Raw genomic sequence first — 26,393 nt, forward strand, 5'->3', positions numbered from 1 at the left:
GTACTTGTTGAATAATTGACCTTCATGAAGATCAGTTTCAGACCAAGAGTGCCGATGTAGCATCAAGCCTGTATGACTGAGTTCTATAGGATAGTAAAGCGAAACCTTATCCCAGACCGGCCTTTTTTCACTCAAAATGCCTCTACATACATTTTTCTCTGAATATCCTAAACCAGAATATAAAATCCGTTGTTGAATAAGTTTATTATCTCCAGTAAAAGAGTGGAATATACGCTTATCAGCAACTTCAATGGGAACTTCAACCTGCTTAAATCAGCCAATAATGTGGACGCAGCAAAATGTATAAAATCATGCAGATACAGGTCAAGACCATCAGTTAATGTTCACATCAAACAGATCGGGGGAAATGTAATATCGGTGACTTTGACCACGGCAATGGTTGCTGAGAGAGGTCCGAGGTGAAAGGTCAGACTGGTTTGGGCTGACAGGAAACCAACTGTAACTCAAATATCCACACTTTACCATCATGGTGAGTGGGCACAAATTCGCCAAACCTCGATAGTTAAAGATTAAAATAGACTTGTTTTTTTTTTAATCAAATTCAGCATACCCTAATGATGTGCTTTGAAAGATCAGATAAATGTGGAGCAAGAACCAAATACAGAGTAGAAACTGCAACAGCTAGAGCTTCATATAGTTCAGTCATAATTGCATGCTTTAATTACAGAGGATTTTAGCTTCATGGCTTCACAAGTGCGATTTACACCAACACGAATCAAAGCATATTGTTTGTCTTTGAAATTTGATTCCGGTCTTAATATACGCCTGTTAAGCTTCTCATTTCCTGCATCACTGTAACGTTGAATCCAAAGCCTCTTCTCTTGTCATGGCTTCAGATGTGTTGAGAGCATTAATTTTCCCACAGTCTGTTACATACACCAGTGGATATCAGCAGGGTGGATTTTCCTGTTTCATGGCCTGTCACTAATGAAGGTTGATTAAATATGGAATCGTTTTTCTTCCTTTACACTCCTGATCACTTCTACATACACAGACACACACACTTAGTGGTAAGCATGTTCACCTCACACCTCCAGGGTCGGGGGTTCGATTCCCACCGTGGCCCGGTGTGTGCGGAGTTTGCATGTTCTCCCCGTGCTGCGGGGGTTTCCTCCGGGTACTCCGGTTTCCTCCTCCAGTCCAAAGACATGCATGGTAGGCTGATTGGCATGTCTTTGGACTGGCTGGTGGGCAGGAGTGGAAGAGAAACATTACAGTTAATTGTAATTAGTCAAGTGTTCCTCTCAACCTCAGATACATCTCTCCAGTTCATTAATTGTCTGAGCTAGAGATGTGCACAGGACTGTTTTTACTCCTGTTGACTGAGTTGTTATTTTTATTTGTACCTGAGCATGATTTTTTCTAATGCATACACAACTCAGACCGATGCACAACTAGATTTCTGGCCAGCTTTCTTAAAATAATAATAATAATAATAAAAAATAGTATACCTCCTATTCATATCCGTATTTGTATCTGTTTAGATCACATTACCGGTTCAATTGAAAAAACGTATTCATATTTGGTTGCATCCCTAGCGCATTATGATATATTTACATATACTACATTTCTTTGATATTGGCAATATCAGCTTATAAATATACAGCTTATATAGTGCATTATAAATAATGCTATCAGCTGTAATGCATTTTCATAAATAATTTTAACAAAGTATATAATGCCTTAGGAATGAATTATAGCATGTCTATGTATGTACTCTTAGTTCATTATACATGTAGCCTTCATAGAAAGATCTGTGGATCATGGCACTGAGCTGAATCTCTAATCACGGTCACATTTTCTCAATCTGGTCATTTATTTCAGAGCCAACTGCAAACACACTCCAAAACACTTGCTTTGCATGGAGTTTGTGCTTTGTGGATGTGTAATTACCAAAACTGCTTCCAATGAGAAATTGGTGAATCTATACATATATATATATATATATACAGCTTCTAAAGCTAGCTAGTTAAACACAAATTGAATGATGCGATAATCACTGGGGAAATGGGTTGTTCTGAGTTGAGTGCTTGACTTCATATTAGCTCTGTTGGCAGATTAGCATATCTAGAAAGTTCTAGATGTGTACGGTACACTCACCCAGAGACACGCACGATCTCTGCTACTAACTTTCAAGCATTGTTTACTTTTTTGTGTTGTCTCTATACACATTTAATTATGACAGGACAAGATGGATAGACAGTTAGGTTTTTCTTCTTTTTTTTCGCTCATCAAACTGTAAAGAACTAAGGTTTTAATTGGGGAACTAAAGAGACGTCAGACCACGGATCGGTGCCAGGAATCATTTGAGCCAGTCTTTTCGATTTGCTGCTTTACCGTGTCATATCTAATGTGCATCGAATTAAGAAAATCTCACTGAAATCACAGCTCCATGTCATGTCACGCATGCGCATAGAAAATGAATGGTTGCCTGTCATTTTGTCCTTTACTGGTGTGGATGGTAACACAGCATTAACATCCAAATATAGTCGACTCTTTGGGAATCAATGGGCGACATCCTTTAAACCACAAACCCACTTACTCCTGTGGGACAGCGAAAAACCCGAGGGCTGAGGATCCTCGGCCATGCTGTTAATTTTACCAAATATTAGATGCCTTTTATTGATGTCAGTGCTATGAGTATTTGAAAAGGCATTTCTGGCAATGTAAAGTTGAGCACCTGAATATTTTTTCAAATGGTATTTTTTTGTCCATGCCACACAAAGCACCATTCTAACACCATTCTTTTTTGTCAGAGATTATTGGCTGTTCAATGGCTCAAATGCCACCAACAGAATGGCATGAACGTGCCAGAATTATCCAGGGAGCCTTGAAGGAAATGCATGCTTTTTTTAATCATCAAAAATCCACTCATGTGCGTGACAGTGGAAAGTGTAGAGGACAAGGTAGAGCTCATACATAGAAATGCAAATCTTAGGTGGAAACAGTGAACGGTTGCCATATTGAGCCATCCCAATGACTACAAAAATGTGAGCTCTGCAGGAAATGTTTCATTCAGAGTCGTACAGAAGGCTGCCCCAATTTATTTATGAGGAATGGGAGTCACATATTTTCTTTCACATTTACAAACATTGGTCAGTTTTACACGTTACTTTCAGATCCCTCACACAGTGGAGGGTTGCACCAGTCCCAAGGGTCCCAAGCCCGGAAAATTGGGCGGGCTGCACCAGGAAGGGAAACTGGCATAAAACTTGTGCCAGAATCAATATTGCACAGTGATCAAAGAAAAATGGCCGCAGCCAAAAGAAGGGGGAAAAACTCAGACCTACACATCACCTCTGTAATATAAATAGGACATTTAATGTTATAGTTCTAAGATAAATTGACCTGAACAGAGGGCTAAAGTTTGAAGATAAACAGCTCACCGAAACAGTGAAATTCCCAGCAGCTTCAGTGTCATTCCACTCCAAACCTCTCAGGCTGTGTAAGTGCAGATCTACAATCAAAATTACCTTCGTTTGGTGTGCACGGTCTACACACACACCTACTGCAGCAGAGACAATAAAACACTGACCGACAGCTTTCATACACTCTGTTCTCTCCATCAGCGCTAAATACTATACACAGGGGGGTCTAAGCATAGTGCTTTGGTGCCCGGTCCATGTTCTGCCAGCACGATAATTACATGTCCTGCTATATTAGATAATATAGCTGCACTGTGTTGTATTATACAGTGTGTGTGAGGGACGGTCTGTGACCTCCCTGCACAAGCACCTGAGTTTTCGTTAAAGAGCATTAATGTTTGTGATGCAGAGTTTATGTTGGTGAATTACATTAATTAGCCAGAGTGTTTCTCATTTACCAAAGTGCAGCAATCAAAATAATCTGTGACTAACTGTTCAGCCTCTGTGTGTGTGTGTTTCTCTCTCTCTCTCTCTCTCTCTCTCTCTCTCTCTCAGTTCTTCATAAATGATGGACACTGAGCTTCTGAGTCATATAATTACTACTTACTTACACTCCTTGCTTATTCCACTTTCTGTGTGTGTGTGTTATAACATGTCAGTGCTGTCATTGTAATCATACGGTAGCCCGAGTTACTGCTTTAAGAAATTACTTCTTATGTCGTTAGAGTTTCTCTCTACAGCTCTCTAAGAGAACAACTGCAGAAACACTTAAAGCTTTTAAAGAAAACACTGCCAAAGCTCCGCTGGAGATGAAACCCTTGTCATTTCCTGCAGTTCCAGTCACTTTAAGCTTTAAGCATAGCTGTAATCGTGATGGTCATGCTGTATGTGAATATCACTTGGACTTGGACTGAATAATGAGTGTAAATTAGCTGAACATTGATGTTATGGATGGACATGACTGAAGCCTGGAGGATACAGCATGTCTCACCCATTTTGCTGGTCCGGCCTTAAAACAAGGAAGAAGTGAACTGAGCAAGAGTAACTACTAGGCTTCTGTAGTATTAGCATGGTGGGTATTTTTTAATAAGGTGCGGCCACAAGTTAATATACAGGATGTCCCAAAAGTCTCCGTACAGAGGCAAAATGAACACATATATTGAATATATTAATAAGAATATATTGAAATCATTCTCATGGTTGGATCAGGAAATTGTCGGATGATTGGAATGGACTTTAACGTGAAAAATGGCGAGTACATCGCACACGACACTGTTGCCAAACTTATTAACAATTTCAAAAAGACTGGAAGTGTTGCGCACCAGAAGAAGTGGATCCACTGACGAACACAACCAACGAGGTGCTGGCAAACTATGCATGGAGACCTTATATTGAGGCTATAAGTTAAAGTGCACCTATTATGCTTTTTCAGATATAAACATTCATGTAGTGTCTTATATTGCTGTTTGTGAATGTAAAAAGTCTGCAAAGTTTAAAAAATCAAAGGGCAAGACAAGTAATTGTCTCCCAAAAGAAATTCTGAACAGCTTAAATTCAGATATGGTAGTGGGCGTTTCCTTTCCGACAGGTGCTGTAAGTGGTAGACCAATCACAACAGACTGGGACAAATGACCAATCAGAGCAAGGTAGGCTCTCTGAAAGGAGGAGTTTAGAGTGAACAGATCCTTGAACGAGTCGTTTGTTACCTATATGTAGATCGTACTCACTTAAGCTCCTGTAAAATTAGCCTAAAACGCCTATCCATGGCATACCCAAAGTAAAATTAAAGCTGTTCTTGAACCATTTAGTACATGCATGGTTTTGGTCTATTTTGAAAGGTGACACTGTGAAGTCAGAGTCGCTGCAAGTGCTATTGGTATTGAGTAATAGCAGTTTGAACACACTGAACAAGAAGGGTTTTTTTCCGCCCGATTTTATTTATTTATTTATTTATTTTTGCATACGGATGCCTGCAGATGACAACAGCTGGGAGCACAATTAGACCACAGCATGAGGCCTTTCCTAGTCCAAGTTCAAATTTGATAACAATACCAAAGAAAATTTATATTTTGCACATGACTTTCTAAGGATATATCCATGCGTTTTACCAAAATCACCTTTTGGAGACTCCAAAGGGCCCTTGGTAACCATGTACACATACCTAAGATAATAAGGCTACTTCTCTTGATTTTTCTCATAATTTGGTGCAGTAATGAAAGGTGACACTAAGAGCTATCATATCACATATCCATCAATCTACAAAATGTATATTTATATATACAGTATATTCATAATTGAAACCTTTGCTCACTTTTACACGCTTTTATGCCACTGGTTACGCAGCTTTTCGCAGGGACTTTTAAATTGAAGTGTTGAAACTCACTCATGAAGCAGCGTATCATATTTTTCAGAATTTCATTGGCTATACGTTGTGCCAGTCATCCATAAACTCGGTTGCAATACGCTCGAGCTGTTCACAAAGGAAAAAGGGGAAGGCACTTACCTTCAGCACAGACTCTCATTGGCTATGGAAGGCTATGGACAGGACATGGACAGCTCCTATTGGTTCAAATGAGGTGTCAAACGAAAGGGCAGAGCTCAGTGGCCATTTTGAAATGAAGCAATTAGGGATATTCACAAGCAAACAGAAGTTATAATGGAGAAAATTGAAAGATTAGGCATATCTGCCAGTAATTTGAAATGACGCAGCAACAGTCCGTGGGTATTTACAGATTTTTTTTGTGTGTTTCGGACTAAATATTTTTATATAATTGGATTGTTTAGACCTTTGCCAGTGTAACAAGACTGTTTTTGACAGGATGTTATGGATCAGTGGACTACTATGAGGCTTCATAAGTGAGTTACCTCAGTTTTGTAAGTGTTTGTTTGTATGTCGGTGGTCTGACAGCGACGTTGAATGTAGATGCTGTTTTGATTGTATCTTGAAACTGTTTATAATCAATCGAATCACAAGAATCTTAGCTTTCCAAAGGTATATCGCATGAGTACCTACGTAAAACAAAGGGGTTGTGTACATAGCATAGCTTTGCACTGAACAACAACAACAATTTTTTAAACAACTGATTTTGAGAAACTTGTGTTGACTTTTGTATTGAGTGCAACAAATGAGTGAATTTATTATCATCCAGTTTTATTAGTTTCCATTTATTATTATCCTGAAGTTATCCAGTCCGAGGCCACCTGAATGATTGCCCATCTGCAGCGCTCAGCAGTTTCTGCACACAGAGAAAAATGTTTAAAATTGTAATGAATAATTCGTTTCTCTTCTTTGATCAAGACCATTCTAGAACATTCTGTAATACAAACAGCACATGCAGTGCATAAAGGAAGACTATTGCTACAACTGTGCAACAGAATGACTCACAGCACTGGTAGAGTCTGTTGAGTCTGAGGATGTCAGTTTGGCTCATCTCACTCGCCGTTCCGAAGGGTACATTGGGGTCAGGGATGGGGATCATGGTGGGCTGGCCATTCTTAGAGAAAGCAGTTCTGAAATATCAAATAACAAAGTCAATATTTTCTGTTTTGCATGTCATTTCAACTCAGATTAATGAGCAGGTGTTAAATTAAAAGTGTCCATTGGTCATAAAATCATAATATACTGCACATGTAAAATGCATTGAGTAGCTGTTTGGTGATTGACTGACTTGTGGTATTGCATGACGGAGTTGTAGTCGTAAGATGTACCCTGGTTCAGAGTGGCCTTCTTGTTGAAATTGTGTTCTTTGCCTGATGAGGAAACAACCCCCCTCCACTGTAAATACAGTGCTGTGAAAAAGTATTGGCCCCCATCCTGGTTTCTTCTGTTTTTGTGTATGTCTCATTCTAAATTGTTCAGAAATGGCATCCATGGAAGAGTGGTGAGGCGAAAAGCACTGTTAACTCATAAGAAGATTTTGCCAAAAAAACACCTTGATGATCCTTAAACCTTTTGGGAGAATGTTCTGTGGACTGATGAGTCGAAAGTGGAATTGTTTGGAAGACAGGGATCCTGTTACATCTGGCGTAAACCAAACACAGAATTCAACAAAAACAACATCATACCTATGGTCAAGCATGGTGGTGGAAGTGTGATGTTGTGGGGATGCTTTGCTGCTTCAGGGCCTTCACATTTTTGCAATGATTGAGGGAAACATGAATTCTACTCTCTACCAGAAAATCCTAAAGGAGAATGTCCGGTCTTCAGTCCGTAAGCTGAAACTCCAGCGCAACTGGATTATGCAGCAAGACAATGATCCAAAGCATAGGAGTAAGTCCTAGTCCTAGAAGTAAGTGAAAGACTGATCTCCAGTTATCGGGAGCGTTTAGTTGCAGTTATTGTTGCTAAATGTGGCACAATCAGATTTTAAGTTTAAGGGTGCAATTAGTTTTTCACACGGGTGATATGTGTTGGATAACTTTTTTTTTAAAAACTGTATTGTGTGTTTACTCAGGTTGCCTTTGTTTTCTGTTGTATTTTGCCTGAAGATCTAAAACTATTTAGTATGAGATGTACACAAAAACAGAAGAAATCAGAATGGGGCAAATACTTTTTCACACTTTCGAACTTTTTCAGATTTGACTGAAAAAGTTGCATTCCTTCATAAATGTATCGCTATACTCTAAGTGCATAAATCCTCAATCTATACCCTCAATAATGTTCTCCCAGGCAACACGGATGTAGCTGTCTCGATCGCTGCGGGTCTGTTCGTGATTAAAGCCCAGAGCATGAAGAAGCTCATGCTGGACGGTATCATGGTAGATGCAGCCGCTACGAGCCAGGGACAACGTCTGTGCTTTACCGGTGCGTCCAATATAAGAGTAGCATCTGCAAAAAGAATAGGATTTTATCGTTAATATGACACGTTGGTTTTATATTACGACAGTACTGTAACAACAGTAATGCTATATTTTATCAGAAACTGGTTCTAAATGTTAATAACTTTTCTAAGATATTCACTACGAAATGCACTTCAATATTAAGTGATGGATAATACTAACTATAGTATGGCGTATAGGCTGTGCATGGCTGAACGGGGTGTCACTGTCCCCTTGGAGCAAAGTCATTTTAAGGAAAATCATACATGTGCATACCCAGTGAGAGACTCAATGCTGATATAATCCCTCTCATTGGAGCGTGGAGTAAAACGGATACAGGTGATGGAGGAGAAAGATTCCAGGCCTCGCTGGATAATCTGCCGCTCGCGATCGGCTGAGGGTGTACAGAGTACCTATTCGGTCAGTCATTTTGCTCAGTGTGCTACTTCAACGTGAATGTACAGTAAATGTGTGATGATAAATAATATTATTTTAGCATTATATTATATGATAGCACAAATTGATCAGACTCCAGATGAGTCAAAATCATTTGTATGTATGAACAGTAGAAAAAATATTATTTTAATAATAATAATCATGTTTTAATTATATATTATGTTGATAACATGTAATTATGTTATATAAAATAATATAGACTACCGGTCAAAAGTTTGTGGACGCTCGACTGAAATGTTTCTCATGATCTTAAAAACCTTTTGATCTGAAATCAGTGTTAAAATATAATCGTGCCGACGTATTCATTTCTTTCATTAGACTAAAACTAACATTTTATTTACAAATAAATCTTTATTTAAACGGACGACATGGAGCGAAATATTCCGAAAAGCAGGTGATAAGAGCCCGGCATCGGTGTGAACTCCTTTAATACTGCTTAAAAATCATCTCAGGGGAAATTCCTCAAGAAATCGCTCGAGAAAACGCCAAGAATACATTTCCGGAAATTTCTAGGCGAAAGGGCGTCTACTTTGAAGATGATAAAATACTAAATTATTTTGATTTATTTTGGATTTTTTTTAATCACGACATAATTCCCATAGTTCCATTTGTGTTACTCCAGAGTTTTGATGACTTTATTATTATTCTAAAATATGGGGGGGAAATAATAATAAAGAATGAGTGTGTCTAAACTTCTGACTGGTAGTGTAATATAATACAATATAATATCCACATCTACATACTGTAGTGATTGGCGATGACATAGGGTACATAGACTTTGCCATCACTCGACTTTGGCCACATGCAATCACGGGACGTGCAGGGATCAGCGTTTCTCCCGTTGTCATCATAAACCGCAATGTCTCCTTCAATCAGCTCGGGTTCATCTACACCACGATCTAACACATATAACATTTTTATCATATTTTTACAATGTTTTTCTAATATAAAATACCAGTGTTAATAAATATGTAATGTTACAACTGTAGGTTGTTGTACATAATGACTCATTTTTTAATATACTGCATGATGGCAGTGGTGGACTCTTTACCCTCTAAGAGTGAGTGTTACAGTAAGTGTGCCTGAGCGTGTACATACTGTTGATACTGTTCACTCTCTCGAGCCGCTCTCCCACAGACAGATCAGCAAGCGGGTCCTCAACAGCTATCAGACAAAACATTAGCAGATTGAATAGTGGCTCATTAAGCAGATTGTTTGTTTATTCTGTATTAAAAGCTGGTCCCATTTAGAAGGCATCTGCCCTTTGATTTTCATTATTTAGGCTAAATTTGAAGGTAGCATTGCATATATTCGTTGGCAGGCCATAATTCTGTCCGCTAAACCAAAATTCCTTGATAGTTTTGACAGACGTGCAAGGCCAAACTGTCGTTGTGATTAAATGAGATATCAGCGCTACTAGCAGCGTAGTTGTATTTAGCAGAAAACAAAGCTGTTGAGAGTGTGGGTGTCTAGGAGGATGGGCGTGGACTATGATGTCTGTCAAGGTTCCTTGTCATTCCTTGTCAGCAAGGAGTACCTCCAATGAATGCAGCTACTATGGCAGATGCCTCCAGAATGGAATTTCATTCATGACTAATCATTGTAACATTAAAGCACATGACTTACCATGGTGCACAGAAAACAGACAGCACATGAAAAACAAACAAAAACAATTATAAGTGCAATGAATACTAATAAAATTTAGATTAGGTGCTGCTCCTTCTGTTCTTCTACAACAAGGTCTTCTCACATCTGCTATGGCTCACCTTGCTGAAAAATCCTGCTTCCAGCTGCCAAAACACAGGCCAAGCTGGTAGACCATCTTTGCCAGCTGGTAAGTGCTGGTAGAAAGGACTGTTTCTACTACTTTGTAGACTAGAAATAATAAGAAAGCTGGAAAATAATGCAGCAGATAACAAAGATGGTCTACCAGCGTGGCCCGTGTTTTGGCAGCTGCTAGCTGGTCCAACCGAGCTGAATTTTTCAGTGAGTAGTTTTCAAACAGGTGCTTTGATGTTTAGATTGTGTACAGGCACTTCGGATGAAGGTGCCCGTCAAATAAATAAGTGTAATATACAGTATGCATGCATGTCTCTCACCTCCTCTGCAGAACAGACCAGCAGCAGGGCCAGCAGACACACAGTCACCTTATACACAAACATGACACCAAACGTCCTGTAGAGGGAGGCAGATACGTTAGTATACAGTGGGAGGTCTCAACTATGGTCCTCTGGTTTCGGGAGTTGGTATGGGAGTGCCAATTCCCTCATCCGTGTGACTCATGAAGGGCCTGGGGTTAGGGTTAGGGTTCAATCACGTACATTTTGAGTGCAGGAGTTGAGTAGTTGAGAAGTACACAGGACATTCATAGGACATGTTAAGCGTAGTCCAGTTTTCTAGCATGTGCTGTAGTGTAATCCTATTTTATGTTATTGCATTGGGAGGTTAGGGATCACTCGGTCGGTCTTGAGTACCACAAAACTACTATCTTGTGTCACAAAGAAGAAAATGGTTCCTCTCAAGAATCTTCTGTCTTCTTCTCAAGGAGTTTTTCCTTACCGACGTCATGTCTGGCTCCCTCATTAGGGATCGAAATCCACATCCGGATCTCTGTAAAGCTGCTTTGTGGCTTTGTTGTTAAAAGCACTATACAACTGAAACTGAACTATTGAGACCAGGCATAATGGCAGGGAAAGTGTGTGATTGGCAAATCGAAGAAATATGTATTGCTATTTTAGATGTAACACAAACAAATTGATTATATGTGTTAGTAGAGTAGGTGTTCTTACCTCAAATCACCAAGTAGAAATTGTATGAAAATACATTAGCAGAGGCACGGCAGTGTTTTATACTCTTTTCTGTTTGTTCAGTGTGATAACTATGTCACTTAAATGCAGAACAGCAGCTGCTCTTCCCTGAAAAAAAATATTCATCTAAGGGGTCGTGTACCAAAAAGGTTCTTTTATTAGAAAAGGTAAATAGTTTTGAACGTTATCAACAAAGTCACACTTTTTTTTTAAAGAAAAAAAAAAAAACGAAACATTTTAAACAGGTGCAGTTTTTCCCTGATCAGTACAGTGGATTCAGACAAACTTTTCATTACTTAGAAATAGACATGTCTTTCAGATTACTTCTTTTTATTATTAGTAGTAGTAGTATTAGTATTATTATTTCTTTGCGAGTTAATTTTAATAAACCTTCTTGTTAATCATGTTGCGTCAACTGAATGCATGTTACTCCACATACTCAAAAAGAGGCAAAAGTTCAAAACTGTCGATATCTAGCAGTAGCGGGTTGGTTGGAACATGGCTTAGGGCAGGGATGCAGTGGGAGGAGGGATAATCAGGCACACATGAACCTTGTCTTTACGTGTTCTGTTTTCCCTTTCTCTAATCAGCAGCGAACCGAACATGCAGATAGCACTGAACTCAAGGACACGTGCTATATTAAACGTTTAAGTTCAAACACAGCAACCTTACCCTAGGGTTGCTGTGTTCTCTGAGTGCTCTTACAGTGAACATGTTTTCCGAAGCATTTTTAGTAGTGCACATCTCACAGAACAGCTAACCTGTCCTGCAATACCAACCACTCTGCATTAGAGGATCTACAACAAGCAGTATAGTAGCCAGAAGGTGATGAACTCATTACAAGGTCACCAGAGTAAAGAGTGAAGCATGAGATTACCAGCTGTGCATGACTATGGATTTCGCAGATCTCAGATTTAACTTGTGTAAGTCTTGGGAAGAGGTTCCTGGTGGCCAAGCAGACCATACGCACGTTGAAAATGTTGCCTTCTGACTGCCGGATGAAAACGGACATGCAATCTTATAACCCGCTGATTGTGGAGTCTCAATTTTAACATAGTGGCTATTTTCCATGAAACAACAACATACCATCCTGGCATGTTGTGTGTGTTCTTGTTCACGTGCTGGAAAGATGACGGTTCATGAACTGAGAAGATGTCATCAATGTAACCTGTAACAACACAATTCAGGAAGTCTTTCAATACTTAATTCTCTTAAGCCTGAATTACAAAGGGGGTATTGGCCAGTCCATATCACATGACTAAATATTTATAGTGACCTGAAGATGTGATGTGATGTGATGCAGTCTTCCACTTTTCTGGTTCAGATAAGGTTGTACTTTACAGTGACGGTGTTCAGACCTCTGTAGTCCTTAGAGTTCAGACCTGTCTATCCTTTTTGTCCATGAAGAAGAAACCACTACTGCAGAAGGATGCCCGTACCCTCAAGGCCAGGACCTCCTGCATTATAAGCTTCCATAGCACAGGTGTAAGTGTCAGACAGAGGATAGACCAAGCTACAGAGAGGTGTTGTTCTGGGCAGGAGGTCTATGGTACAGTCCCAAGTTGTCTCTAAATAGGTACAATATAATGCCTCGGTTTTCGGCTAGAAATGTCTTGCCTTGCTCTCAAGACTTTTGTGTCATTCCTTTGCAAACTCTGGATGAAACATCTGATGTTATGATGCAGGTAGAAGTTTGGATAATAACTAATTTTCTTGCTCTCTGTCTCTCTGTCTTCCAGGGGTCAATTTCAATGGCTTGACATGGCAGATGAGAGAGGTGAGAGAATAAATATATATTATATTATTGGGACCAAACCTTTACATACAGCTGCATTAAGCTTTCACAACTACATTTTTCACAACTCCGCACATTCCATGTTAGCATGCATTTCCTGTGTTAAGTCAATCAGGGTATATACCTTGACTAGAGGTCTATCTAGAGGTAATTTCCCAATAATAGTTAAGAGGCCGTTTTCATTTAGTTAACCATTCACCTTTTAATTGCTTAACCCAGTCAGGATTGTGGGCCTCCTTGCTTGGACTTGTCTTTTCAGTTCAGCCAACAAATTTTATATGGGATTCGGGTCAGGGCTTTGTGACGGCCACTCCAGTACTTTCACTCTGTTCTCTTTAAGCCATTTCGTTACAACTTGAGATGTATGCTTAGGATCACTGTACTGCTGGAAGACCCTGTTTGTAACCAAGTTTTAACTTTCTGGGTGATGACTTTCTTGGAGTTCCTTCAGTATTTCTAGATAATCCTCCTTCCTCATGATACCATCTATTTTCTGAAGTGTACCAGTTTCTGTTAGAGCAAAACACCCCTACAGCATGATGCTGCCACCACCATGCTTCACAGCTGGGATTGTGTTCTTCAGATTAAAAGCCTCGTCCTTTTTTCTCCATACTTTGTGCTGAACATGATGACCAAGCAATTACATTTTTGTTTCATCTGACCAAAGAACACTCCTCCAAAAGGCTAGGTCTTTGTCCTGGTGATCACCTGCAAAATTCATTCTGGTTTTTGTTACATTGGTCATGGAGTAGGACTCATGGAGTTTTTATTTTCCCATAAGAGGCAGTGTAGGACTCTTATGAATGGTCGATGTATATATATTTTGGTGCCTAATGCCTCCAACTCCTTCACCGGTTCCTTTGTTGTTGTCGTAGAGTTCAGTTGGATCATTCAGACCAAAGTTCATTTATTTTTAATTGACTCTCATTCATCTAATTGACTTGCCAAAAGAAATGTATGCTAACATGTATGTGTGGAGTTTGAATATTTTGTTTATCTGATGATTATTGTTTTATTGATTTCTGTCAAGTTTGTTTCAAATATGCTTCACTAGCTAAATCAAAGGTCATTTAGAGCTTCCTGGATTACTATTAAGAACTTCATTTTTCTACCATCTGTGCTCACAATGTTGAGAGATTCGGAGTAACTCCTCAGTGGTAGTCCAAATCCCTGTGCTCAGGATTTCTAGAACCAACATTGCCAACTGTAGGTTAGGAATCTCTGCTGGAACCCCTCTTTAAGGTGAAAATGTTCACAAGACAGTCGAAGTAGTTTATTTGAAAACCACAAGGTCCAAATTACAAAGCCCAAAGACAGGGTAAAATAACACTGCCTAAAGTTTAACTAACTTAGGCATATGGGTGACTGAGATAATAAAAGAAATCCAAAGTCTAAAATACAAAGCATATAACAGACTAATGGGCTCACAATGAATATGGCAATACTTTGCAAAACAAATTGATCAGATGGAAAAATAATAATAATAATAATAATAATAATAATAATATAAAATGAAGTAGGTGGAAATTATTAGTAACCTGGACAGTAGATTTCTACAGGAGGGTATTACCATGTGCTGGTATGCCATTAATATTAGGTAGTACACAACCGGATTGTAATCTTGAATTAAGTACCAAGGTGACCCCGCAGAGAAAAGGTAAAAAAAAGTTTCACCTGATATATGTAAGGAAAGTCCACCATCATGTGGCTGATTACAGAACAGCAAATTATTATTACTACCATCCATGTTATCCATGATCATTTTATTTTCATCATTCATTTAATTATATTGTAGTATTTGCTTTAGAAAATACTACACTAATAGTAATACTATGAATTTCTGACTATAATTTACATATAGATAAACCTTTTAAATATGGGGCGGTATACATAGTTATATGACACAGGATAATAGTTACACTATAAACAAGTGCATTTAAAAAAATAAAATAAAAAATGTATTTGTTTCCTGTAATCAAACCGGTAAACAAATGTTTTATCAGACAAAAAAAAATAGTATACTGAAAACAGTTCCATATAAATAAATAACTTCAACCCCATATTCTTGTACTATTATCTTTTGCTGTCCTGTGCAGGAGCTGTGTGCCCAGCAGGACAGCAACCTTACAGGCGGCCTCTCTGCAGTTCCCTTGGGAAGACAACACAGACCTAACGAACCAAGTGCTGATAACTATATCTCACCGATGCAGTTTCCGGCTATGAAATGGAACAAACCAAATCAAGCTTCTCATCGTGTTACAAAACGGCACCGGAAACTTCTCAAGACCAGCGCGGCAATCCGGTCACTCCACGTCAACTCCACGTCATCATCAGAGCCTACACCCAGGAGCTGGCAGCACTTCTACCATACGCAGAAAACTCGTCATCGCCTGATTAAAGAGGTCTGTGCGAAATACCGGAGCAACATCTCGCGAACAATAACACCACATCATGTGTCTCGCATCTATGTAGAGGACAGGCACAAGTTACTTTACTGCGAAGTGCCCAAAGCAGGCTGCTCCAATTGGAAGCGAGTGCTGATGGTGCTTGCTGGTGTTGCATCCTCCACAGACAAGATAAACCACGACACTGTCCACTACGGCAACCACCTACCACGACTAGACAGCTTTGACCAGCATGCAGTTTCTGAGCGCCTCCGTTCCTACACCAAGGTGCTGTTCATTCGAGAGCCAATGGAGCGTCTGGTCTCAGCATTCAGGGACAAATTTGAGAGCCCAAACTCCTACTACCACCCTGTGTTTGGCAAGCCAATAATCTCTAAGTACAGGGTGAATGCATCCAAATCAGCACTCAGGACAGGCAGCGGTGTCACTTTTCAGGAGTTTATCCGCTACCTGCTGGATGTACACCGTCCTATCGGCATGGACATCCACTGGGAGCCAGTAAGTCAGCTCTGCAGTCCATGCCTGCTCGATTATGACTTCGTCGGCAAATTTGAGACTATTGAGGAGGAAGCTAACTTCCTCTTGGATAGAGTGGGTGCTCCAAAAAACCTCACATTCCCCACCTTCAAGGACAGAAACCCAGAAGCTGCGAGGACTTCCACACACATCACGCAGCGTTACTTCACACAGCTCAGTGCCTCAGACAGGCAGAGGGTATATGACTTCTACTATATGGACTATCTAATGTTCAACTATTCCAAACCTTTTCAAGATGTGTACTGATAAACTCATTGTCACTTTCGGTTGGCATTGTCATGGTTGCTATTGTATAGGTTGTCAAAAACGTATAGATTATTGCAGTGTGAAATTTACATAGTAGTTGTTCATTGTAACTGCTTCAAATTAGCAGGTGTTTTGTCACTTCGCACCAATAATTTAGCAGTGAACACATTCCAACTGGGATTGAAACAGAGCGGGACTGACTAGAAATTCATTGTTATGAACTCTAAACACACTGCAGATGTGTGGATGATTCACAGCCTATTAACCCCTTAATCCCTTGTCATTTCATTTACTAAAAGCAACATCCCCCTGTCATGATAATATTACCTAAACACAATGCTTTAAAGTATTAAAATGTAACTATAATATTGTATTATTGTAAAAAAAAAAAAAAAAAAAAAGTAATTCAGATGACTATATATTTTTCTATGTATTTGTATAATGTCTTTATGTTTAGCTGTAGGTGTGAATGGCAGCATAATTATAGATTTAGTCTCTCTTAGAAGACTACAACTTCCAAACTGTGGAATGTTTTTCTTCCATCATTGGAAGATCACGTTTTGGATTTCAACGATGCCACTATTTTGCCCACAAATTCGTCTCAAATGAGTAACCTCAGAAGACAGTAGTCCTGACGTCTAGGTGATCGACGTGCCTACCTAGTGTTTCTCCAATGGCTAAAGTTCCTCCAGGATTCTCCAATTTTTAAGAACATCCCTGTAATAATTCCAGCATTACACTGCTCAGAGAACATAGCAGACCAAGGGTAAGATAAAATGTGAGCTTTTTTTTTATTTTTCATCAGTGGTATTATGATAAATAGTACAAATATTCCTCACTCACTCAGTTTTTTGTTGTTGTTTGTTTTGCTTTACTGTACACACACAATCTCGGTGCTCAGAGAGAGAGAGAGAAGCAGAGATCATATAAGTATAGATGGAAAAAAGCTCATGTTAGGGTATTACCCCTCATCATCCCTCTAGCTTATCCTCAAATACTTCCCTCCCACTGCAGACGCATACTAAACTATACACTGATGTACCCCCACCATGCAACACAGGCTCGGGGAGCCTAACACCCGGTTTAAAGTCTAATACCTTAGGAAATTCTACGCAGACCCCCATAGCATGCTGCAAATTGTACCCTAGACCCAGGCTTACGGGAAGCATTGAGTTGCTTTTATTACCAAATTCTTTCACTGTACATTGTAAATTGAATCTTAATTTTTGAACACCATGACACAATGAACTGTGTGAATTTAAGGAGCAGGTACACTTATATGTATGCCTACACAGACCACCATTTTGTGTGTAGGTCAGGGGGGTGTTCCAGAAAGCAAGGTTAACTTACCGTCACATAAACCCTGAACTCTAGGTTGATTAACCCAAACATTGCTTACTCAGGGTAAGCAATGTTTGCGTCCAGACTTAGGAGGTTACCAATAGTTGCCAAACACTTGTGAGGAGAACATTGGTGTTCGGTAACTACTCCAGAACACCTGTGAGGAGTTAGTTCAATCAGCCTCCTATTGCTAACTCAGAGGTAATGCGTGTGCACGTTGTGTACATAAAGACATTGTCAATGGGTTGCCGATTTCAGGAGTTACCATAGAAACCCAGGGTGAGAAAAAGCGAGCCGCATACATTAGCGAAGCAAGGTTAGAGGTTTTAATCCAGGGTGTCCCGTGCTTAGTGCCCCATGCCCCCTGGCTCCAGGTTCCCGGCGACCCAGTAAGGATAAGGGGGAATATATATATATATATATATATATATATATATATATATATATATATATATATATATCCATTCATCTTCTATACTGCTTATCCTTTTCAGGGTCACGAGGAACCTGGAGCCTATCCCAGGGAGCATCAGGCACAAGGCGGTGTATACCCTGGACAGGGTGCCAATCCATCGCAGGGCACAATCACATACACACTCATACACCCATTCATACACTATGGACCCTTTAGACATGCCAATCAGCCTACTATGCATGTCTTTTTTATATATATATATATATATATATATATATATATATATATATATATATATATATATATATATATATATGTGTGTGTGTGTGTGTGTGTGTGTGTGTGTGTGTGTATATATATATATATATATATATATATATATATATATATATATATATATATATATATATATACGCTTCATAGTTTGTCAGGTATAATCCTTCTGGATCTAAAGAACTTGGAGCCAAGTCAAAATAAACCACATTCTCATTTATTTCATACATTTCCTAAAGTGTAACCTGACGACTTGGGCCTACCTTCTATAATAACGTTTCTCTAGGTTCTATGTAGCCAACAGGAAGAAGGCTGAGGACTGTAAAACGGATGGCGGACCACCACCACTTTCACTCACTTCAGATGAGGAGCTGGCATTGTCCCTTTCAAGGGCGATCCAAGGTCAATGGGATTCCAGGGAGCAGTTCATCAGAGTCAGCTACCTCCCATGTTATAAGTAGCTTGGTAAAATGTAGGTATAACATATTAGTACTAATGACTTTTTTTTTTAAGTTTCCAGTGATATCCTTAAACACTCAAGATGACCATAAACACTGCCACCTTTTGAAAAAGGTATTTTGAAATAACACTTTACCGTCAACGTTTCACTTGTGTGTGATGCATGCTTATTTTATTTTACTGCCTCTGGTGTGTACGGTCTTAATTGTAGTGCCCCTATTAGTTCAAATGGAGTTTTAAAAAAAAAAAAAAAAGCTGAACTTAAAAAAGGCCAGGCTTGAAATTGAATTGCTGGAGAACTGGCTAAAGGTGGGCAAAGTATTGTATTTGCCTAGAGATTATTACTCTGTCTTTTATTGTTGAATGGTAAAGCAATAAATACAAAGGTCTTTTCCAGTTCCAGGAAATAAAGAAACAATGAACCACACTTGACTGTTCACTTTGTGCATGATTTTAGAAATGATTTTGATTTCAGATCACATCTCGTACCACCCTGCCATCTCTTTGGTTCACTGGAGGTTCCTCATGCCATCTTCATCAACGGTTCATCGTGGTTTATGGCCAGGGAACTGCACGAAATTGTGTAGGAACCGTTTGAGCGTTTGAGTGCAAGGCATACTGTATGAAAGGTTCTACACTCCGTTGCCTTTTCCACATGCTCTACATCACTCACGTTATATACAGAGAACTCCCTGTGGCGTAAAATGTGCTCGGTGTTAAGCGCTCATCCATGATGTGTCACGTTGGCGATGGGAGGCTTCAAAAGGTTTCTTCAAAATGGCACGCAATGCTCCGTCAGCTCTCTGAAACAAACTAACCCTGAAACATAACCTGCTCTGGACCAGGTTACATTCAGAGAGTAAGTTGCTATGGCTACTTAGATACCCTGAAAGTTACCTACGTTTTTGGAACCGAACGTTAACTGTTAATGGTTATCTTTATATGTACTTAATGTTATATTTATATGTACACAACTGGACTTAGAAACACAGCTAAACTTAGACTATAAGGCCAAAAGTATGTGGAATGCCGTTGTTTTCAGCCACACCAATTATTAACATTGCTAACCATACAATCTCCATAGAGAAACAGTGGAAGTAGAATGGGGCGTACTGAAGAGCACAGTGACTTTAAATGTGGCACTGCAACATTTACAGTACAGTAAGATGCCATCTTTGCCAGAAGTCAGTTTGTGAAATTTCGGCCCTGCTCACTCTTCCCCGGTCAACTGTAAGTGCTACTATTGTGAATTTAAAGCCTTAAACCGAGTGGAAACATTTTCTCTGGAGTGATGAATCAGTCTGGACGCATCTGGGTTTTCCAGGAGAACGCTATCTACAGGAATGCGTAGTGCCAACAGTAAAGTGTGGTGGTTGAGGGATAATGGGATAATGGTCTGGGGCTGTTTGTCAGGGTTTGGGCTAGGATTCTTAGTTCCAGTGATGGGTAATGTTAATGCCACAGAATACAAAGATATTTTAGTTGCACTATACAGCAGCAGCACCATCAGGATGAGGCGTGTCTCTTTATTTCTCTGAGTAGCAGGGGGAATTCCGCAGCGTGTCATAAACAAAATGGGTGTTTCTGTGTCTTATGGTCTGTGCTTTGCATTGTGTTTTAGTGCAGATTTAGCAAGAATAAAGGTTTGCAACCAGATTTCAGATGAAAGTGCTTAAAATGTCACGTGTGCATTTGAATCCTATAAGAATAATGGGGAGATCACCTAAAAAAAAAAAACCCAATTCTCCCTATTTGTAGCATTTAAGGGGGATATTTGCAGCAACAGTCACACACTCATTTTAAATCTTTTATTTCAAGCTGTGGCAGGTTTTTTGTTGTTGTTGTTGTTGTTGTTGTTGTTGTTGTTGTTGTTTTTAGAAATTCCCCATATCCATTTGCACCAGTTAGCAATAGGTGTGGCTAAAAACACCTGAATTCCACATACTTTTGGCCTTACAGTGTAACTTTAGCTGTCTATCCACTTGAGATGAAATTTTCTATAACCCAACTCAAATTTTCCACTGGAGGGTGCTATTCATTTTTTTATTTTTTATTTTTTTCATTTTAAAACAAACACATCTCTTATACAATAAGGAGTACAGTGAATGATCTTTATTAGCGTTATACATTAGTTTAAATCATAATTATTTTTAGACCATTTGGCCCCCTTCGCTTCACTTGATGATCATTTGCAGACTATGCAAATATCTATGATTCTAACATTTCTTAAAAAACAAACCGTACAACGTAACTCACTGAGAAATATTCCATTTAAAAATGTGTTGGTTAATTACATTGTAATGACAACACGTGTGACGTGAGAGGAGCAGTAATGGAGCGGAACCTACTAATAAGCCTCATATGAAAATTACACAAGAATCTCTGAAGGTCCTTAATTCACCATAGGCACATGAAATTTGCATTGTTCTCATTTGAAGAAGAGCTGGCTCTCTGAAGGTCTTTGCGGGACCTTGTTGAGAGGGGGAATAACTCAAAGTGTTTTCAATGTATATGCAAGAACACAAATTTTCTTAGAATGTCCCTGAGGATGTTGTTTATGAATGCTGGGAACACAAAGAGGGCAGTTACCCAAGCCCTTGGGCAGGGATAAATACTTTCGCTATAGCTGAAATGTCTTTACCAACACTGAAGCAATTAATGGGGTCGTGCAGGTGTTGTCACAAACTTCAGTCTTATCATGCTGGAATACGTTTGGGCCCCTTAGTTCCAGTGAAGCACAATCTTAATGAATATTTTCTAAAGGTATATGGACTGGTTACTGCCCCCTTTGTGTTCCCAGCATTCATAAACAACATAGCGCATCAAATAAAGACATTCTAAACAACTGAGTGCTTCAGACTTTGTTGCAACAGTTAGTGGAAGGCCTGTGAAGGTCAGGTGTCCACATACATATGACCATATACTGTAGTCTATATATACCAGGAAAAGAAAGGGGAAAAGTCTTGCGGTCTTTCCCTTTTCTTCCCTGTATCTTTCCCAACCCTATAAAATACACTCACAAAAATGTTCTATCTCTCTTTCCTGTAGACATATGTGCAATCATTTTTAACCTCTACACACACTACCCCAAGCCCCTTCAGCCCCTTCTGTTTACCTGATAGATATTAAATTTGCATCTGACACTCATTAAGCTCTACTGGAACCTTAAGACATTGGAAAGGAATATAAAACTACATTATACCGTTTCACATAAATAACAAAAGCTATGAAAGCTGAAATAAGCAGAATCAGTGACTCTTTAGTGAGGACACTGAGGAGGAAAAGCCTCACACAATGAGTGTGTGTACCACATGATGGCAGCAAAAACTAATCTAGCTGAGGTAGAGTTGCTAAAACTGAGCTCCTTTCATAACAGACACCGCCAGTGGCCCCAAAATGAATTTCACATGGAGCAGATAGGGTAAAGGGCCTTGCTCAAGGTAAATATCCCAGGGCCCAAAGGCCCAAAAGTGTCAGCTTGGTGGTGTTGAACGCTTGACCTTCTGTTCACACATTCCCTATATTCCCAAGAAAATAACGTCAAACCAAGTGCATACACTGATCAGCCATAACATTAAAACCACTGAGAGGTGAAGTGAATAACATTAGTGGGATATATTAGGCAGCAAGTGAACAGTCAGTTCTCAAGGTTGGTGTGTTGGAGGCTGGAAAAAAGGGCAAGAATCTGAGCGACTTTGACAAGGGTCAAATTGTGATAGCTATTGTAGATGACTGGGTCAGACTGCCAAAATGGCAGGTCATGTGGGGTGTTCCCGCTATGCAGTGGTGAGTACCTACCAAAAGTGGTCCAAGGAAGGCCAACCGGTGAACCGGCAACAGGGTCATAGACGCCCAAGGTTCGCTGATGTGAATCATTGATGTGATTGCTGAAAACGTGAATGCTGGCTGTGAAAGAAAGGTGTCAAAACACGCAAGAAGGCAAGTCGGCGGAGGAAGTGTGATGCTCTGGGCGATGTTCTTCCGGGAAACATTGGGTCGTGGCATTCACATGGATGTTACTTTGACACGTATGACATACCTAACATTGATGCAGACCAAGTACACACATTCATGACAACTGTATTCGCTAATGGCAGTGGCCTCTTTCATATAATAATGTGCCCAACATTCAAGGTGTTGAGTCGGCCCCCAAATCCCCCAGATATCAATCCGATTGAGCATCTGTGGGACGTGCTGGACAAACATGTCTTACAGGACTTAAAGGATCTGCTGCGAACGTCTTGGTGCCAGATGCCACAGTGCACCTTCAGAGGTCTTGTGGAGTCCATGCCTCGACGGGTCAGAGCAGTTTTAGCCGCACGCTATATTAGGTAGGTAGTTTTAATGTTATAGCTGAAAGATGTATATACCCCCTGTACATACATACAGTGCCCTCCACTAATATTAGCATCCTTGGTAAATATAAGCAAAGAAATCTGTGGAAAAATTGCCTCTATTGTTTAAAATTTTGATCTTTTGTTTAAAAGAATTCAACAAAAAATACTCTGCTCTCATGGATATCAAACAATTGCAAACACAACGCAGGTTTATACAAAAATATATCTTGTTAAATATAGGTGTGCAACAACTATTGGCACCTCTATGAATTCATATGAGAAAAATATGTTTCAAGTATATTCCCATTGATATTTTAATTTTTTTAGTACACCTGGGTGGTTAGGAACATGAAATTGTTCAACCATGACTTTCTGTTTCACAGGGGTATAAATATGAGGTAACACATAGGCCAAATTCCCTTAATCAGTCATGGCAGTGGGTAAGAGCAAGGAATATAGCTTTGATGTGCAGCAAAAGGTTGTTGAGCTTCACAAAATGGGAAGTGGCTTTAGGAAACTAGCACAAGCATTGAAAATGCCCATTTCCACCATCAGGGCAATAATTAAGAAGTTCCAGTCTACTAGAAATGTTATGAATCAACCTGGAATTCCACATGTGTCTATATTATCTACTTGAATTGTATATTCAACGCAACATCGTCTCAACGCACTGTGAAGAGGATGGTTCGAGTGGCCAAAAAAATCTGCAAGGATCACAGCTGGAGAATTGCAGAAGTTAGATGTGTCTTGGGGTCAGAAAGTCTTCAAAACTACAATCCGAAGTCACCTACATCACCACAAGTTGTTTGGAAGAGTTTCAAGAAAAAAGCCTCTACTCTCATAGAAGAAAAAAAAAATTCAAGCGTCTTCAGTTTGCCAGACACTACTGGAACTTCAAATGGGATCGGGTTCTATGGTCAGATGAAACCAAAATAGAGCTTTTTGGTAATAAACACCAGAGGTGGTTTTGGTGCACACAGAGAGGTAGCCATATGGAAAAGTACCTCATGCCCACGGTTAAATATGGTGGTGGATCTTTAATGTTTTGGGGCTGTTTTTCTGCCAGAGGACCTGGACATTTTGTTAGGATACATGGCATCATGGACTCTATCAAATATCAACAGATATTAAATGAAAACCTGACTGCCTCTGCCAGAAAGCTTAAAATGGGCCGTGGATGGATCTTCCAGCAGGACAATGATCCAGAAGATATATCAGCATCAACACAAAAATGGTTTACTGACCACAAAATCAAGGTCCTGCCATGACCCTCCCAGTCCCCTGACCTGATCCCCATAGAAAACCTGTGTGGTGAACTGAAGAGGAGAGTCCACCAGCGTGGACCTCGAAATGTGAAGGATCTGGAGAGATTCTGTATGGAGGAACGGTCTCAGATCCCTTACCATGTATTCTCCAACCTCATCAGGCATTATAGGAGAAGACTCCGAGCTGTTATCTTGGCAAAGGGAGATAGCACAAAGTATTGACTAAAAAGGTGCCAATAATTGTTGCACACCTATGTCTAACAAAGATATTTTGGGATAAACCTGTGTTTTGTTTGCAATTGTTTGATATCCATGAACAAAAGATCAAAAGTTTACACAATAAAGACAATTTTTCACAGCCTTCTCTGCTCATATTTGTCTTATTATATCCTTCTCAAAACCGGTCTTATTTATACCCCTCTCATATCTAGTGTCTGCTGTTCCCTTTGTTATTGAGGTGTGTGGTGTCATCATGCCAGGATCTAAAGAGTTCTGTAAGGCCTTCAGAAAAAAAGGTTGTGGATGCCTATGAGTCTGGCAAGGGATTTAAAAAGACCTCCAAAGTATTTGAAATACATCACTTGGTTTGACATGTTGTTTTCTAATGCAATGAAATTCATACAGTTGTATGTGTGGTTTAAGTGTACAAATAATTTTGGGGGGGCCACTGTATATAGAGATACACAAGTTTATATATTGTAAAACATGGTAGTTCCTTAGCTTCTTTGAGTCAATCTGGAAGTATTAATAAGCCTGGATATTTTCACCAGGTTTCACTGATCACTGAAAACAGCTTGAGTTAAATGAACAAACATATACTGCAGTGAGATATTTGATCATTTGATTGGCTAAAATATTAAATTCCACCAAGATTGATGAATAAAACGGACACTTTGACAAACACTTCACTGCTGAATTTTAGATCAATTTTACGAGAAGCTGGGTTTCCCGTGTAATCTAAAGCAATCATCTGTGGTGTTGACATGCACCCATCAAATTAATCTATGCATTAGACTAGACTAGCATTAAGCACTTTTCTACCAGAGAAAGTGAAATTCACTAGAGAATTGAAATGACAAAATTTAGCAGGACACACAAGATGCTTCAGTTTAAAATGCTGTTGTTGGAGTACACAAAGGTGTATTGTTTCTGAAGACAATTTGGAAACCAATCATTTCAATCGATCATTCAAGAGCCTATGAACATAGAACAACATTTCACTTGGGCATTTTCCTGATCCTGTACACTAGTGGGCGCCAAACACCGATAAATGTTGTGCATATGTCTCGACGTTACATCAATGATTACAATTATTTAAAGGCACGTAAAACAAACATCCAAATGAATAAGTCATCTGCTAACCTACCTAAAACAGCTAGAGTCAGCAATCCTAGATGTATGAAGAGAAATGACCCAGTTTAGACCACACAGATTTGATCACACCTGTCATTTATGGCGTTATTAACGGTTGCACAGGATTTTTAATTGGTTTTAATCTGGTATTATTTGTTTGAGCGTTTGCGAGGAAACACTAATATCCAAACAATATTTCCACCACAACACTTCATTCATAAAGTTACACAGATACTGGACAAATTTCACATTCAAAGCTTAAATCTGATTATGAACAAGTCTCCGATTAGACTTAGAAAACAGAGTAATAGAGAGAAGAAACCCCTATTATTATTATTATTATTATTATTATTATTATTATTATTAATAGTAGTAGTAGTAGGCCTATTATTGTTGTTATTATTATTATTATTATTATTATTATTATTATTATTATTATACAAAGCTACTATTATAACGGATATAGCACGCGCTGTAACGTATTTCAGTTTCAACGGAAA

The 26,393-nt window shown here is 39.3% G+C and overlaps 2 protein-coding genes across 3 annotated transcripts in view; one reads left to right on the forward strand and one right to left on the reverse strand.

Moving 5' to 3' along the window:
• The window catches only part of LOC128606994 (carbohydrate sulfotransferase 8-like), an 82,005-nt gene extending 65,555 nt beyond the window's left edge, over positions 1–16,450 (forward strand). Inside the window, exons 2-3 of the mRNA XM_053623586.1 lie at positions 13,207–13,244; positions 15,359–16,450. Coding sequence (XP_053479561.1) covers positions 13,207–13,244; positions 15,359–16,450 — 1,130 coding nt within the window. The remainder of the gene's footprint in view (positions 1–13,206; positions 13,245–15,358) is intronic.
• On the reverse strand, positions 5,971–11,527 carry LOC128606995 (low choriolytic enzyme). 2 transcript variants are annotated; one of them, XM_053623587.1, is made up of 9 exons: positions 11,450–11,527; positions 10,760–10,835; positions 9,759–9,816; positions 9,404–9,559; positions 8,481–8,598; positions 8,036–8,214; positions 7,055–7,136; positions 6,772–6,896; positions 5,974–6,622 (listed from the first exon to the last, which is right to left on the reverse strand). In XM_053623587.1, coding segments are annotated over exons 2-9 (783 nt in total). In that variant the 5' UTR covers positions 10,823–10,835; positions 11,450–11,527; the 3' UTR covers positions 5,974–6,620. The 2 variants fall into 2 exon arrangements, with proteins under 2 accessions (XP_053479563.1, XP_053479562.1); XM_053623588.1 differs by lacking the exons at positions 10,760–10,835; positions 11,450–11,527 and adding an exon at positions 10,287–10,329 and having other exon boundaries at positions 5,971–6,622; positions 9,759–9,824.
• Positions 16,451–26,393: the final 9,943 nt, after the last annotated feature.

This window comes from Ictalurus furcatus, chromosome 4 (genome assembly GCF_023375685.1).
Source record: "Ictalurus furcatus strain D&B chromosome 4, Billie_1.0, whole genome shotgun sequence".
In the NCBI taxonomy this organism is placed as follows: domain Eukaryota; kingdom Metazoa; phylum Chordata; class Actinopteri; order Siluriformes; family Ictaluridae; genus Ictalurus; species Ictalurus furcatus.

What these genes read in the sequence shown, in the direction of transcription:
- LOC128606995 (XM_053623587.1), bottom strand. Translation starts at nt 10,822, where the DNA reads ATGTTTGTGTATAAGGTGACTGTGTGTCTGCTGGCCCTGCTGCTGGTC. An exon ending in TGTCATCGCCAATCACTACA is followed by an intron (nt 8,599 to 9,403) that starts GTATGTAGATGT and finishes GTACACCCTCAG; the next exon opens with CCGATCGCGAGCGGCAGATT. An exon ending in CTGGGAGAACATTATTGAGG is followed by an intron (nt 7,137 to 8,035) that starts GTATAGATTGAG and finishes TTTCCTCATCAG; the next exon opens with GCAAAGAACACAATTTCAAC.